Below are 15,183 nucleotides of genomic sequence, written 5' to 3' on the forward strand. Positions count from 1 at the left end.
CTATAGAACCCTTTTCAAGTACATTCTGAAGAAACCTTTAACCATTCAAAGGGTAATTTGAGAACCATTTTCTTTACTAAAGAACCATTTTTAATAGTGTAGCCTTTAAACAGGGAAATCTCAGTCTCAGGACTGCTGTGGCAAAACTGTAGTAGGCAATGAGGCGAAATTACAGTAGACATGTTTACAGTAACGTTCATTGGAACAGTACAGTTTCCCCATTATCTGATTACTCTACTGCATATAAATGCAATGATTACTGACAAAATCTGATTTTCTGCAGTGTTTGGATTATTAAGTGCATGTAAACACACAGAGTGAGTAATTACATTGTGCATTCACTATTGCAGGATATTCACTATATGTATGTATTATTCACTATGGCTGAATAAGCATTTGTGTTATTCACATTTGCATTCACTGGCCTTTACTGCCTGTACAGTTAGTTACAAGCAGTATAATGCTATATATATATATGTCCCCATTCCCATCCCCATCCTCTATGCAGTTAGCCTCCTTAAACACTACACCACTGCCATTCATTTTAATTAGGTTTATGTTGCACTACAGCATAAAGACATCTTTCCACTTTACTCCAGACTGTAACATGCATTATAAAGGCTGATTTGAGACCAGTGCAGTCCACCTTCTGGATGGTACGCTGCCCAGTAGTCCAGCATGGCCGTTAGCACTTCTTCACACCGGCCTGCTCTGACCTACTTTCAGTGATCCGAGGGCGATTCCCTTAGGCTGCTTGCCGAGGCTGTCAGCACCACGGACAGCTCCTGAGCCTTCGCCCTTATTCCATTACCACACTCCTCCCAGGCTGAAGAATCAGGCAGCCGTCCAGGCATTTCAGTTCACTTTGGAAAACAAGGGTTGGAATTAGCTGCTAGCCAACAGGGAGCGTGCGTGCGGCTTCCCAATTTAGCCACATTCCCACCGATGAAAAGCTGAAGCAGCTTTGTTGGAGTACACGAAAATATAGTTAGGGATAATGATTTTATTGATATCATGGTTACACAAACTTAACTTAAACCTAAGGATTTTAAGAGGCTCGATATTCTTCCACTAGCAGAGACACCATTATGGCTATAATAGCAAAAACATGCTAAATCAAACCTAATCCTTAGCATTAAAGGGGCATTTCAACCTAAAACTAGCCTTTGTATGTTATTTGACATGCTATGTAATGTTCTGTAGTGCAGCATTGTACCCCTTTTTTATCAGTTTGCATTGCATTGTGCAAATATTGTTTGTGGTTGTTTCACACCACTGAGACCCTCTCCCCTGTATCTGCAGCACTACAGAAATCCACAGCTAATGAACACAATGTGACCATCATGGCTATCCAGTGAAAAACATGTATCTCCATTTTTGTGATTTTTACTTTTCTGCATCATTTGAGTGCAGCAGCTGTCCTTTACATTGTTTGACATTTTTATGATGAATGAACCAATAGAAATGTTCCAAAATTGTTTGGAATAAAATCTCTTTCCATAGACTTATATTGAAAATAAAGGTTTTTGCCCTCTCCTGTGAAGTTACTATTTTGGAGATACTTGTTTTCTTTGGACAGTGACGTCATTCAGTTTCTTAAGGGTGATGTTAGCCACCTGACTTTTTTCTGCACTAGCCAGCTAGCCAGTTCCATTTATCTACTCCAGTGAGCTTGTATGTTTTCAGAGGTTCCTCATACCTTCGAGATTTGTCATCAGAAGGTGATATTCTGGGCCATTAAATTAGAAAATCTCAGTCTACAAACTATTATGGCACCAATGTAGGAAGCAAGTAGGTTAGGGTTAGGATTAGGGCCAGGGTTAGGATTAGGGCCAGGGTTAGGGTTAGGCTTGGGTTTTGAGTTAAGCTTAAATTTATGGTTAGGATTAGGGCCAGTGTGCTTAAATAAAACTATGTTCATATAGAATTGTATCAGCCAGTATGATCAGTTATTGGAATTTGTAGCTCCTTAAAATCAGTATTAGTGACAAAATAGTCGAAGTCAAGACCTATATAGGATGTTCACATCCTAAAAGGTGTATTAGACTGAGCTGTCACTGGTTTCTCATTTGAAGGGTCAAATGTTCTGATAGGGGCAGCTAATAAAGGAACAAAAATCACCTTCTAAATGCAGAATGAATAGCTAATCCACAATGGAGGGAAAGTGAAGCAGGGCATTCTCATCCACAGTCAGAGTGACTCTAATGATACAAAGCACTTCTGACAGCTCTGAAATGAATATGTCTCCCTGGACAGTGATTAATGTCCCTGTCCATTTACAAATTGACCAAAAAACAGTCATGACTGCTTTTTTCCCCACTTTGTTCTCTTTGTCACATCGACCAATTGCTGACAAGACCCCCTGTCCATTAGTCCTCTTCTAGGTCCACCATGCATGCTGGCCAAGAATTCCTCTTTGTACATATTGTTCAATAGTTTCTTACTCAAAACATTAAAAGAGATGAAAATATGTCAGTGGTGCAGATATTAAAGGTGATCAATCACACAGTTGTGTTTTTTTAATTGAAAAGGAGGTTTTTCATCCAGTGCAGATTGGAACGTGTCCATACAGGCTGTATATTGAATGAAAATTGTATTTTGTATTTTGTATTTTTCGTACCTCCTCACTATAAAGAATTGATGAATGGTTAAAAATTAGGTTATTAGTGGTTATTAATAGGTCATACATACCTTAACAATAATTACTAAGCAGTTATAACACACAAAAAAGGACAAACGTGAGCTGTTATGTGCAATGAATATGAATATCGGATAAAGCTGAGTGATGGAGAAGACAAGATAAGCAAACCAGAAAGATCTCAGGCATAACAGTGTTTCTTCTCACTCTCAGGACTACTATGGTAAAACTGTGGAAGACAATTAGGCAAGATTACAGTAGACGTGTTCACAGTAAGGTTCACTGGAACGGTACCATAAAAGAACCACCTTCGATTCCATGAAGCATATCATAAAGGTTTTTTAAGCACAGGTTTTTGTTGTTTTACTAAGTTCTGGGAAAACAGCTGAATGTTGCCGCCCCAAAACCTGTTGTGTTGTCAGGCCCTGTTGAGCTTGGGTCAGTTAGCAGACCTTGAGCTGTAGATGGTTCTATATAGAACCTTTTTGCAAAGCGTTCTATTTAGCACCAAAAGGGTTCTTTTGTTAGAATGCTTGACATTCATGATAGAAGAACCTCTTTTCAAAAGGTTTCTATATAAGACCATCTATGGCACATTCTTAATAAGACTTTCATGATGCAAAACTTCTGTATAGAACCATTTTCTTTAGTAAAGAAAATGGTTCTATATGGTACCATGAACACTCAATGAACCCTTTGCATGATTAAGGAGTTATTTGAGTGTTCACGGTTCTATATTTTATTAAGTTCTGGCAAAACAGCTGAATGTTGCTGGCCCGAAACCTGTTGTGTTGTCGGGCCCTGTTGAGCTTAGGTCACATAGCAGACCATCAGTAATAACACTAGACTTCTGACAGATGGATCATCTAAAGATTGACTGTAGATCTTTTGTGGCATCGCTGTGTTGGTACTGTGGAATCGTATGGAGCTGTACTTCATTATGGCTGTCGTGAGGTTTCAGCTAAAAGGCTTTTCCACTTGTTCGTCTCAGGCAGTAACACAGCCGCATGCTGCCCAGCTTTAGCAGACAATGGAGCCGAACATTAGCGCTTGCCGGAGTGTGTTAGCATGTGGATGAGTTGTCACTGAAAAGCCATTGAAGAGATTCTCACGCTCAACGACCCAACTGCCCCCCCGCACCACACACACTCTTCTACATACTATCACTTTCTCCCCTTATAGGCTCCTTCTGCAATCCTCTCTTCTTCCTCTAATCTCTTCTTCTCCACGCTCGTCACCCCCTGCCACACACACACACATGCGCCCAACTGCTGTCACTCTGAAGGTTTCTTCCAGTGGCTTGGGCACACCCATTTACTCCCCTATAAGCAGAATAACTCTGAATAAAACATGAGAGACAGACCCTGTTCCGCTCTCGCATATCGCACTCTAGCTGCACCTCTCTCTCTCTCTCACTCTCTCTCTCCTCCCTCCTCCTATGCGCTCTCCCAGTTCTCCCAGCATCGCTATTGCTTTCTTTTCTTTGGAGGGGAAAAAAAGCAAGCAAGCCAATTGTACACGTGGGAGCAAAATCCATCCCCAGAATGTGGACGAGAGACAGGGGAGAGAGAGAGAGAGAGAGAGAGAGAGAGAGAGAGAGAGAGAGAGAGAGAGAGAGAGGAATGGGTATAGCGAGAGCCACCCAGAGATAGAAAGCGCCACAGAAAAAAGAGCAAAGGAGGAGAAAAAAAGCAAAATAGAGAGGTGGAGAAAGAGAGAAGTGTAGAAGTGTAGGAAGAGCTACTCAAAGCTAGAAAGAGCAGCAGAACAATAGAGAGCGAGCAAGAGATACAGATTGAGAACGAGAGAGAAAAAGAAGCAAACGTAGCAAGAGCCCAAGATAGAAAGAGCCTGAGAAAGAAGCAGACAAAAGAAAAAGAGCGAGAGTGAGAAATACAGTGAGAGTGAGTGAGAAAGATTGAGAGAGAGAGAGAGGGAGAGAGAGAGAGAGAGAGAGAGAGAGAGAGAGAGAGAGAGAGAGAGAGAGAGAGAGAGAGAGAGAGAGAGAAGAAAAAGGATTTAAGAGCCACCCAGAGATAGGATGACAAAACAAGAGAGCGTGACAAGATAGCAAGAATCACCAATAGAAAAAAGAAAATAGAAGAGAGAAAGAGAGAAAGATGTAGCAAGAGCCACTCAGTACTAGAAAGAGTAAAATACAGAAGCAAAGCAAAATGGAGAGAGTGAGAGGGAGATAGAAGAATAAAGGGACAGAGAAGAATAAAGAAAAAATAGCTACCCAGACAAAAGAAAGAGTGAGAGAGAGAAAGAAACAGAAACATATAGAGAGAGAGAGAGAGAGAGAGAGAGAGAGAGAGAGAGAGAGAAGGACACAGAAAAAGAAACCACCCAGACAAAAGAAAGAGCAAGAGAGAGAGAGAGAGAAACACAGACGATAGAAATAGAGAGAGAAAGTGAGAGAGTGAGAGGGAGGCAGAGAGAGAGAGGGAGGGGAGGAGAGAGGGAGGGAAGATTAGAAACAGAGGAGCAGGTGCTCTGGTGCAGGTCTCTGGTGTTGGAGATGACTCTGAGGCGCTGCGCTCGCTTCTCCTGCTCTGGAGGAGACGCTCCCTCCACAGCCGTGCTGGAGCCGCGCTAACACATGGAGAACCTGCATACAGGAACATGGAGGATTCTAGCAATATTAGGAGTCTCAGCCCAGAGGAAGGTAAGACCACCTTGCACTGAGGCCTTTTTAAGCCCTTAAACTCTAAAGATGCTTCAGCAGCTCCACGCTTTAGTTAATTTCACTCTCAAATCTATATGGTTGCTTCTGTCTCCAGCTGATAAGTTTACAGAAGAAGGAAGGACTTTTTTAGGATGTTTTTAATTTCTGTTAATTATTTCTATCATAAACGCCTGGCTGGCATTGTCAAATGATGGAGGTTTTGATCTAAAAGCTATGATTTGCTTTATTTACTGTCTTTATAGTAGTTTTAAGGGTGGGCGATACAGTAAAAACATTACAGTACTTGAAGTTTTTCATGGTCCTCGAAATGTATCGTCCTCGAAATGGTATTCAGTTTTGTGAGGTTTGCAGACGAGTTGAGTTGAGTTACTGCGCACTGGATGTTGTTCTTTATACAACAGTTAGTTCCGGCCACACAAGCTGATTGGTCGAAAAGCGTTCTAACCGTGCTGATATTTCGCCATAACAACACAGGTTTTTCATAAACACTGTATCACTCCGCTGAGACGCTGTTGCTAAGCAACGACTATGACAGCTGTAGGAGATGCTCAAGTAATTTGAAGATTTGACCACTTGAAGTCATGCTTTTTTGCCTTCGGCTTGTGCCTGCGACCAAATCACAGCCGTGAAGTTATTTTGTGATAACACACTCCCTCTCGAGTTCTATTGCTTAATTACTGTCTCCGTATAAATGGTCTAATTATAGACCGTCTGCAAACAGCAACAGTGACTGTTTCAATGATATATGTGTTTGTTCTGTGTTTCAGAGATACTGCTGCTCCCTTCAACACTCTCTGAAAAGTGTATCACGATGTCATTATGTCATTTTATCGCCCATCTGGCAGTTAAAGAGTAATTCATACTAGATACTGGTTTACAGCCAAAAGTTTAAGTACTTTTGCAGCAGTATAATCCTTAAGATCAGTAAATAAATAGTCAGCCTGGAGTTTAAGGGCTTAAAAAAGGAACAAAAGGACTTGTTGCGAAAGAAAGAGGCACACCGTGAGGGACGCATGCAGCAGCATGTTGCTTGTAGGTGGGAAAGAGGCGGTGAGAGTTATCCTGGACATCCCTCTCCCCGTAGATGTTTTCTTTTTCCCTCGTGCATCATCTTTTCTCATCCGTCTGCTTTTGCAATACCGTTGTGAGTGCGATCCACTTGCTTCGAAGAGATCCTGCATGGAGTGCGGAGGAGAAAGTGCTGTACTGGCTTTGTTTTCAAAGGGAAGCTTAACACCATCCCACTCGGAGCGTGTGTGTGTGTGGTGAGATAGCTTGTTGAAGTAGTTCTTCATGGAATTAGCACACTCGCACATGTGTCTGCCTGGCCTACCTACTGAAATAGAATTAACTTGAATATAACAGCTACTGTTTAAGTGGAAACACTGTTTAAGGGTTCCAGTCTATTTAGTCATAGAAGAATCTACAGAAATAAACTAATAGTTGTAGTTTGATTGCAATATACATGACGTTTTTGCTCAGCCAGTGGATACATAGTGTGCTTAAATATGTTGATTTCTCTAGACAAAGTAGAAAAGTAGGGTATAAGAAGGTCAACTGGGTGCATTTTAATAAATCTGAATGAAATAAAGCATAGAACGCATTTATCGAGGTATGATATATGAAGACAACAAAAGCCTGAAGTTTTGGTTTTGTAACATGTTTAGAATGTGTTCTAGGGGTTGTGATTTTTGGGGCCTAATAAAATCTTCACCTCACGATCAGAATTCAGAAATCACCTTGAAACTGTATGCATCATTACACCCCTAATTAATACTCAAACATATATGATTCATTTCATTTCAGAAGCTCTGGGTTTCTTTCAGACCAACTGCCATTCATTTCATTATTATGGAATCAAATACTATTGCCCCATTTGGTAAATCACAGAGGACGCCTTAATCCCTTAAAGTACCAGGCTTATTACATACTAAGGCTTATTATTCAGTAACTACAGAGCCTTCAGTGCAAACTGGCTGAACTATTCTTAGATTATAGAAGTGTGTAATAAAACTTTGGGCCCTGGTCATTTTAGGGGTTAAAGATCACAGTCATCAGTCTGTCCCAGGACAAAAGTATCTAAACAGCTTTTTGTAGCTCTTCTAAAGCATTTCTCAGGATGATCAGACTCTATAGTGCTTTTAAGAAGAAAATTGAAGTTTGTAATAGAGCAGCTGAACCACTGTGGTGTGCAATGTCTTCTAGACTGTGCAGCTGTGTATTTCAAGCAATACGGCCTATCAGCAATAAATCTTGGCCTTATCTGTTTAGATACCACAGAGAAAAAAAAATCCTGATTGGAGCATTTTCCCTTGGGTGTGTCAAGAATTGAACTCTTAAAACTTAAGTTGCACTATGAAAGTTTTGGGGATTTGGAGACCTCTTTGGTGGAAATGTGTAGTTGCATGCACATTTTGTTGGTCGTCAGTTGTGCTTCGGACCCCTTCACTGGGCGGATGAATCTGATGATTTTGAAAAAATAATTGGTGAAAGGTGTGTCTTTGGGGATGTAAGTGAATTAACTATTATTTGTAATCATATCCTCATCAGTATGATGTTGATTTTACATTTGAGACACATCAAGCCTGACTGTGGGGGCTGTGCAAATTTTAGTGTTTCTTTCTCTGGGCTCATCAATGCTACTTTCAATTCTAACAACAAAATCTTACATAGAGCAGCTTTAACACAGAAATAACAATAAAGAAATAAAATATCAACTAGCTTGAAGACTCTATTAAAATGAATCGAGAATTACAGACTCTTTACACCTTCTTTGAAGGAATAAAGTGCCCTGGGGTCCCCCACTGGCCCAGTTCTGTAGTAATTATATGGTGATTAGATGCAAATTTGCTATATGAAGCAAATTGTGGCGTTTAGTGTTTGGAGGTTTCGCCTGACCTGGCTATACTGCGTGCATTTTTCTATTTCAGGCATGACAGATTGCTAGCAGGCATTAGCAGAATGATTGAAGCAGCTAATTATATTTAAATGGTTTGGATGTGAACTGAAATCCTTCCCTACCGTATTACACTCTGGTATAATATGGTCATTAATATGGTGTGAGTCTACAAAAGACCAGTGAGTGACAGTTTGATCCATATTTTAATATAACATCCTTGGCAAAGATGGATCCTATTGCAAATATTTCCTTATTATATATAGATATATTGTATTTGGAGGAGGTTGTGTGCTGAAAAATGCAATTGAAGTGAATGATAATAGCAATAGCAGAGTGACAGCACATATAACATAGCTTTTCTCAGTAGTTAATGCCTAGCAGCCATCCCCAGCCAACACACAGCACATATATGCCCTGAATGCACATCTCATTTACTGTCAACACCCACAACCACTGGAGCAAGGCTTCGTTAACCCTCCTAGATCCCCCTATGGCATATCCACCTTGTGATGGCTCTTCTTAGATTTTGTTCCATGATGTGTCAATCAAAGCTCTTTGAGACAAGCAGGGAATTTCTGGTAAAAATGTGGATTCTAAACTTCAAATTGATACCATTTTTGTCTTTATATGTAGAAGAGGAGATGTTTTATAATGATTTAAATTTGATTAAAAGATTTTTATTGTTTTATGGAAAGAAATGTTTTATATTTTTTTATTTCATGGCATCAAAGCAAATGAAAAATGAGTTTGAGTTTTTGAAAAAAAAACGTCTCAGCTCTCAGTTAAAGATCAGGAGAAATGGCCTTAGACAAAAGGTGCAAAGCGAAACTAGTACAGGCACCACAGCCTCCAACAAAATGGCTTGAGACAAAACGACCTTCATCAAAACAGCCTCTGACAGAACTGCCTCAGACAAAATAGTCTCAGATAAAGCAACCTCCAACTACACAGCCTCAGACAAAACATGCTCTGACAAGACTGCCTCAGATATAACAGACTTTGACAAAAGTAGCCTCAAATAAAACAGCCTCGGACAAATGGCCTCAAATAATACAGCCTTAGACAACACTCTTAAATAAAACAGCCTCAGACAAATCTTTCATAGATAAAAACAGCCTATGACAAAACAGCCTCAGAAAATTGTCTCAGATAAAGAAATCTCCAAAAAAACAGTCTCAGACAAAACTGCCTCAGATAAAACAGCCTCAGACAAAACAGCTTCAGATAAAATGGCCTATGATAAAACACCCTCAGACATTACTGTCTCAGATAAAACGGCCTACAACAAAATGGCCTCAGACAAAACGGCCTCAGACAAAACGGCCTCAGACAAAACAGCATCAGACAAAACAGCATCAGACAAAACGACGTTAAACAAAATGACTTTAAACAGACAAAACAGATCAAATCGTCGCAGATAAAACAGTCTGAGATGAAATGGCTTGAAACAAAACAGATAAAACAGTCTCAGGACAAACAGTCTTAGACAAACAGCCTCTGATAAAATTATAGTGTAACCACAACTTGTGCTGAGCTGCACTATTATTCATGTTCTTTTGTTTGATCTTTAACATATAAAAGATTTTTGATTTTTAACAAGATATAAGGTCACACACTACCACTGTGTTTGCTTCTTTTAACAAAAAACTGATGCTTTATTGATGTCATTATTGTTATTATTATTATTATTATTATTATTAGTAGTAGTAGTAGTAGTAGTAGTATTGCTATATGTGCAAATCAAAAAAGCTGGCCACCACTTGAACTGGTATAACCATACATTCTAATGTAAACACTGGGTGTTTATTCATTGTTAGCGTATTAGTAACTGACCCATTCCTTTAAACTAGAATTCACACGGACCTGCTACGGCATATCTGATGACTAGTAATGTAATTATGTAATGTGAATCAAATGTGTAGCAAAACAACTATAATAACATTTTAAGGCTCCACTAGCATCACTGTCCTCTACTGTCACTGAACTTCGACGGTTCTTTCTGAATCGTCTCTTGCCAGCTTCCTGTCCGCAGCATGTGCTGTGGCACGTTTCCAAGCACAAACCCAACAGCTCCAAGCGCAAAACTGTTGTGATTATGAAAGCCCCCCCCCGGAACAGGATGCTATTGTCTGCTTCAAAACGATGAGTAATTTTTGAGTGGCCTTCTCTGAAGCTCAGAGCTGTACAGAGAGCTAACAATCATCTACTTTAGAGAAGAGACTACTTCCTCTTTTTTGTGCTCTTGTAAGAAAGTGATGACTAATGTTTTTGTCTGTTGAATAGAAGTGGCTTCTGATATGACTGTGTTTTTGTCTCCCTGCCTGTGCTGTGAAAACAGGTGCATTTGTGCTTATATCTGAGCTTTGTGAAACAGGTGAGCTGTTGCCGGTTGTAATTTGTCAAAAGCTACAGTCCTTTAGCTTTACTGAAGTCAGTTTTACTGTGGAGCTTGGAGTCTATGCGCCTTTGGCACAATCACCATTCAGTTGATATACTTTTTTTTTTTTAATCTAGGCCATGATTTTATCTATACATATATATATACAGTACATATGTGTGTGTGTGTGTGTGTGTGTGTGTGTATGTATATACACACACACTATATTTAGTATGTATCCTTTGTATCCTTGTATGTATACCTTTATTCTCATACTTCCAATCTTCCAAGAAATGTCTTTTCAGTTTGTCAGAGAAACAGAGAATATATTCCAAACCTCCAAAGTTCAGTTCTAGAAGTTGGTTGCATTTTCTGTTTCTCACAATCCAAATAATCCCAAAGACAGTCAGTGATGTTGAAGTCTGGGCTCTGGGGTGGTCGGTCCATTGTACTGAGAACACAAGCAGCTTCTTTGTTTGATTTGTAAATATTCTTTTTTTCTCATTAAGGGCTTCTTGACAGCTACACATCCTTTCAGCGCTGAATTGTCTTCTCACAGTAGAAGGATGGACAGAAATCTGGATTTTTTTAGATCTAAAGTAAGAGTGGAGTAGATTTTCTCCTCAAAGATGAAAGCTTTAAGTGCTGTTAATCTGATAGGGACAGTTTTGGTGGTCTACCAGGTCAGGTACGGTTGTTAGGAGTCCAGTTTTCTCTGGGCATTTGCTGTATTTATAATTATGATTTTAGTGAGGAGGAATAGGCAATGACTTAATTTGGGCAAAAATCCCTCCCAAAAAAGTCCAAATTGGCTATATATTAATGTTGGGATTTTTCCTTCTTGTAAATGGCAGCTCCTATAAAGCTACCATGTAAGAGATGCAAAGTTTTGCAACCAGAACATGTTATATATGGTATACTGAAGCGCATTTACATGTTTTGCATTGTGTAAATGAAGTAGGCCATCACTGCCGTCCTCTGTTTGTGAATTATTGGCATTTCTTTTGACATTTCTCCATTTGTGTGACTTCTTTCATATTCGAGAAGCAACACCTACAGTAATGGAATTGTGGCAGTTGAAAATGTCACATTAGCTTCGGATCAAAAGGTTTACAGCACTGTAAACCCGTTGCTGCCACGGCTACATCAAACACAACGCACTTGACCATGCGAGGTACGAGATATGTAGGGATCTGGCCTGACCTAACCTTCCTATGTGTGGGCTACATTTTTTATCGTATCATTAAAAAGGCTCAGAAGGGTGATAAACTGACACTCACCTCATCTTAAATTCATTTCCAGGAATGCCTTGGAGAATGCATGCAGTGGGGCAGTTGCCGCGGAATACTAATGTGTTGTTTGGCAGTTTTGTTGCGCTGTGAGCCCGCCTTCACTCCTGGAACTCATTGCTTGTGGTCAAAAAGCTGACAGTATTGCAGATTAGGGGGGGGCAGGGAGGTGTCATGAAGTGTGTAGAACCATAAGAAGAAAGTTGAGGAACACATCTCAACACACTTCCAGTCAAAGAATGCAAATTTGGCAGCTGGACTTTCGAGCAGTTCAGCTTCATTGGAACCTGAAGTGAGGAAATAAATCATGAACCTGCAAAAGTTTCAACATTTACATACCTAAAATAGATGATTCTTCAAAGTTTTGTAAAGTTTTGTACTTTAGTAAAGGCATGTAAATGATTCTGTATAGCACCAAAAAGGGTTATACTATTGTTACAAAGAACCCTTCTGGTGATATATAGAACCATTATCAAAAAGGCTCTATTTAGAACAGCATAACATACAACACATTCTCCATTTCCATCAAGCATGACATGGTTCTATATGGAACTTGTGCTTCTAAATAGAACCATTGCCTTTACTAAAGAACCCTTGAAGAAGCTTTTCTTTTATGAGTCAGAATCATTCACTTCATTAAATACAACTGTATGTGGTTAATAATTAAATTGTTGAAATTCACTGAAAAATCTGAATTAAAATTCCCGACGTTAATACAAGAAAAGAACAGCTATGCATAGCTACACATGATCTATGTGTTTAATGAAGAGTATCTAGAACACATTGCATCTATAGACACCTAAGAGACTTTATATTTCATATTCATATTTCTTTAAATGTTCTTTTTTTAACAAAAGCATGTAAATAGTTCTAAATAGCACCAATAAGGCTTCTGCTATTGATACAAACCTAAAATAGATGATTCTTCAAGGTTCCTTTAGCAAAGGCATGTAAATGGTTCTGTATAGAACCAAAAAGGGTTCTACTATTGTTACAATGAACACTTTCTGGTGCTATATAGAACCATTTTCCAAAAAAATCGATACAGAACAATATACAACACATTCTCCGTCAAATCTGAAGAATGATTTTACGAAGCAGAGAGCATATTAGCACAAAGAGTGTTAATGATAATGATAGGCGAATATCAATGTTAAGCTCCAGAAACATGGTGAAAAATAAAATGTAAACAATCTTTAGCTTGTCTCAAACTATATTCAGTCAGTCATTTTGGTGGCTTCTTTTGTTTTGCACTACAGCTACGAGGCTAACTTAGCTAACAAATAGTGGATGCTTATTAGCTTATACTGATTAGCACTGTGTAAACTGTGCCCACAAATCATCACGTACTTGGCTCAAAGCTCATTGTGTTGTTAAGTAATCTCAAAGAGTCTTGCTTATGTTGTTTTGGACACTGTATGTATGTGTTATCTACACAAATGAACAAAATGCAGCCTTAAAAATGGCTGCCACCATTGTTTTTAGCTATATGACATGCTTTCGTCCATTTTTGTAGATATCAAGTAGGCGTCATATCCAAAACTGAGCAAATGTATAATGATTTTGGCTTACCTGTCACGATTGGCCCTTCCCAGTCCTGTCCACGTGCATTTGTTTTGTTTCTTCCCGGTCCTGCCCCCTTGTTTCCAGACCCTGGCCCTGATTGTTACCACTTGTTGTCCACCTCTCCCTCGTTATCCCTGTTATACTTAAGCTCTGTGTTTGTCCTGGTTTGTTGCTGGTCTTTGTATTGTTCTCTCGTGCTGTTAGAGGTGTTAGTATTGTTTGAAGTGGTTGGTCTCTGTCTTGGATTGTTTGTTTATTCTGTGTTGTTTATCATGTCTGTACCCCAGTCTCTCCGTCTTGGCTACCTGACCCTGGACCATCTTGACCCTGGGTATGGATTTGCCTATAATAAATCTCGCTTGTCTTTGCACATGCGTGCGCCTCCTCATCGCTCCACAACGTTACATTACCATTTGTTTAATGCTAACTGATGTGGTCTTAGCTTCCAATACTTGTTAGCAACATTAGCATTACAGCATCATAGCTCCAGTGCAAAACTACAGAAACCAAGTTCAGACATTATGCATGTCTTGGCTGATCTACTTGACTGAGTTGGGTTATAAAAAGCCTCCTGCCTTTTACTTAGAACTGTTTATATTACACCACAGAGCAACTTTACGAAGGCTAACAACAGCAAATGTTAGCCTATGAAAATGCACTGCAGAGCTAATACGTTACACTGCCTCTAGCCTCACGTTTGACCAGAGACTTTGCTGAAGCTGAAGTACTTTTTGAAGCCTTTCTCTTCCCACCTCTCTGGTAATTCATTAGTAAGATGGTGAAAGAAATTCCTCATTGACTAGCATGAAAACAAAAGGGCATTCAACACAGCACCCTGGACAAGACACAGACTGCATGTACATGATTATGAGGATACAAGAGGCGACGTGAGGGCCAGCTTAACTGGTGAATTATTCGAACAGACACGTAAGAGCTGGCCTTTTGATGGCTTTTGTGATGATTCTTCATCTCCTCAAGCAGACTTCTTCACTTTCGGGAGCTGCAGGATGGTAGAGAAGTGTTGTTGTTATCGAGGGCGTCTCAGTAACCGGCGTCTATGGCATCTACTTCAGGTATGAGGACCATTTGGACCTACATTAAAGCTGGTACTGTGTGACTTATCTATAAAGATGGACAAAAGTACACAAAGTTCAGGCTTCATGATGATTGCCACTACAGTTTTTAGCTAAGTGGTTTACTTTTGTCCATTTTAATAAATCAGAGTGTCTTACAGTGTCGGAAATCACATAAGCAGGTCTAATTGAGATTAACTGAGATGGTATATGGCAATTGTAAGATTATTTAGTTTTGCAGTTTGCTTAGTGCTATTTGGTAGCATTCAAGGATTCACTACCTGCTAGCTACATTAGCTTCAATTGTTCAAAACATGATTTGGGTGACTGATTACATTTGGGGTAAAGGAAAAACTGTGTATGTTAGATTTTTCTGTGAATTATCACTTCTAGGCCTTCCGGCTTTTGTGTGATCTTTGTTTTACGTGATGCAGAGGCCCTCAGTTTTATTGCAGAGGACCTGGGCTTATAACTGTGGAGAATTGTTTAATTTCGACAGGGTGGTCCTATTTTTATCTGCATAACTTTTCTAGCCTTTATGATACTCAACCAATCAGATCTGTGCATTACGATGAACACTGAGACTCCAGTGAGTGATGTGCACACAAGGGAGGGATGAGGTGAGAAACAACAGTCAGAGAAGAAAGTGAGT

The 15,183-nt window shown here is 39.6% G+C and overlaps 1 protein-coding gene across 4 annotated transcripts in view; it reads left to right on the top strand.

Moving 5' to 3' along the window:
* The window catches only part of plch2a (phospholipase C, eta 2a), a 212,657-nt gene that overhangs the window by 110,819 nt on the left and 86,655 nt on the right, over window positions 1-15,183 (top strand). The window contains exon 1 of one of the 4 annotated variants that reach the window (XM_017705792.2): window positions 5,084-5,306. The exons of the other annotated variants lie outside the window; for them this stretch is intronic. Within the exon in view, the coding sequence (XP_017561281.1) occupies window positions 5,264-5,306 (43 nt within the window). The 5' untranslated portion in view covers window positions 5,084-5,263. Of the gene's footprint in view, window positions 1-5,083; window positions 5,307-15,183 lie in introns of those variants that run through there. 4 annotated transcript variants of the gene reach the window in all.

The sequence above is a fragment of the Pygocentrus nattereri genome, chromosome 29, assembly GCF_015220715.1.
Source record: "Pygocentrus nattereri isolate fPygNat1 chromosome 29, fPygNat1.pri, whole genome shotgun sequence".
In the NCBI taxonomy this organism is placed as follows: domain Eukaryota; kingdom Metazoa; phylum Chordata; class Actinopteri; order Characiformes; family Serrasalmidae; genus Pygocentrus; species Pygocentrus nattereri.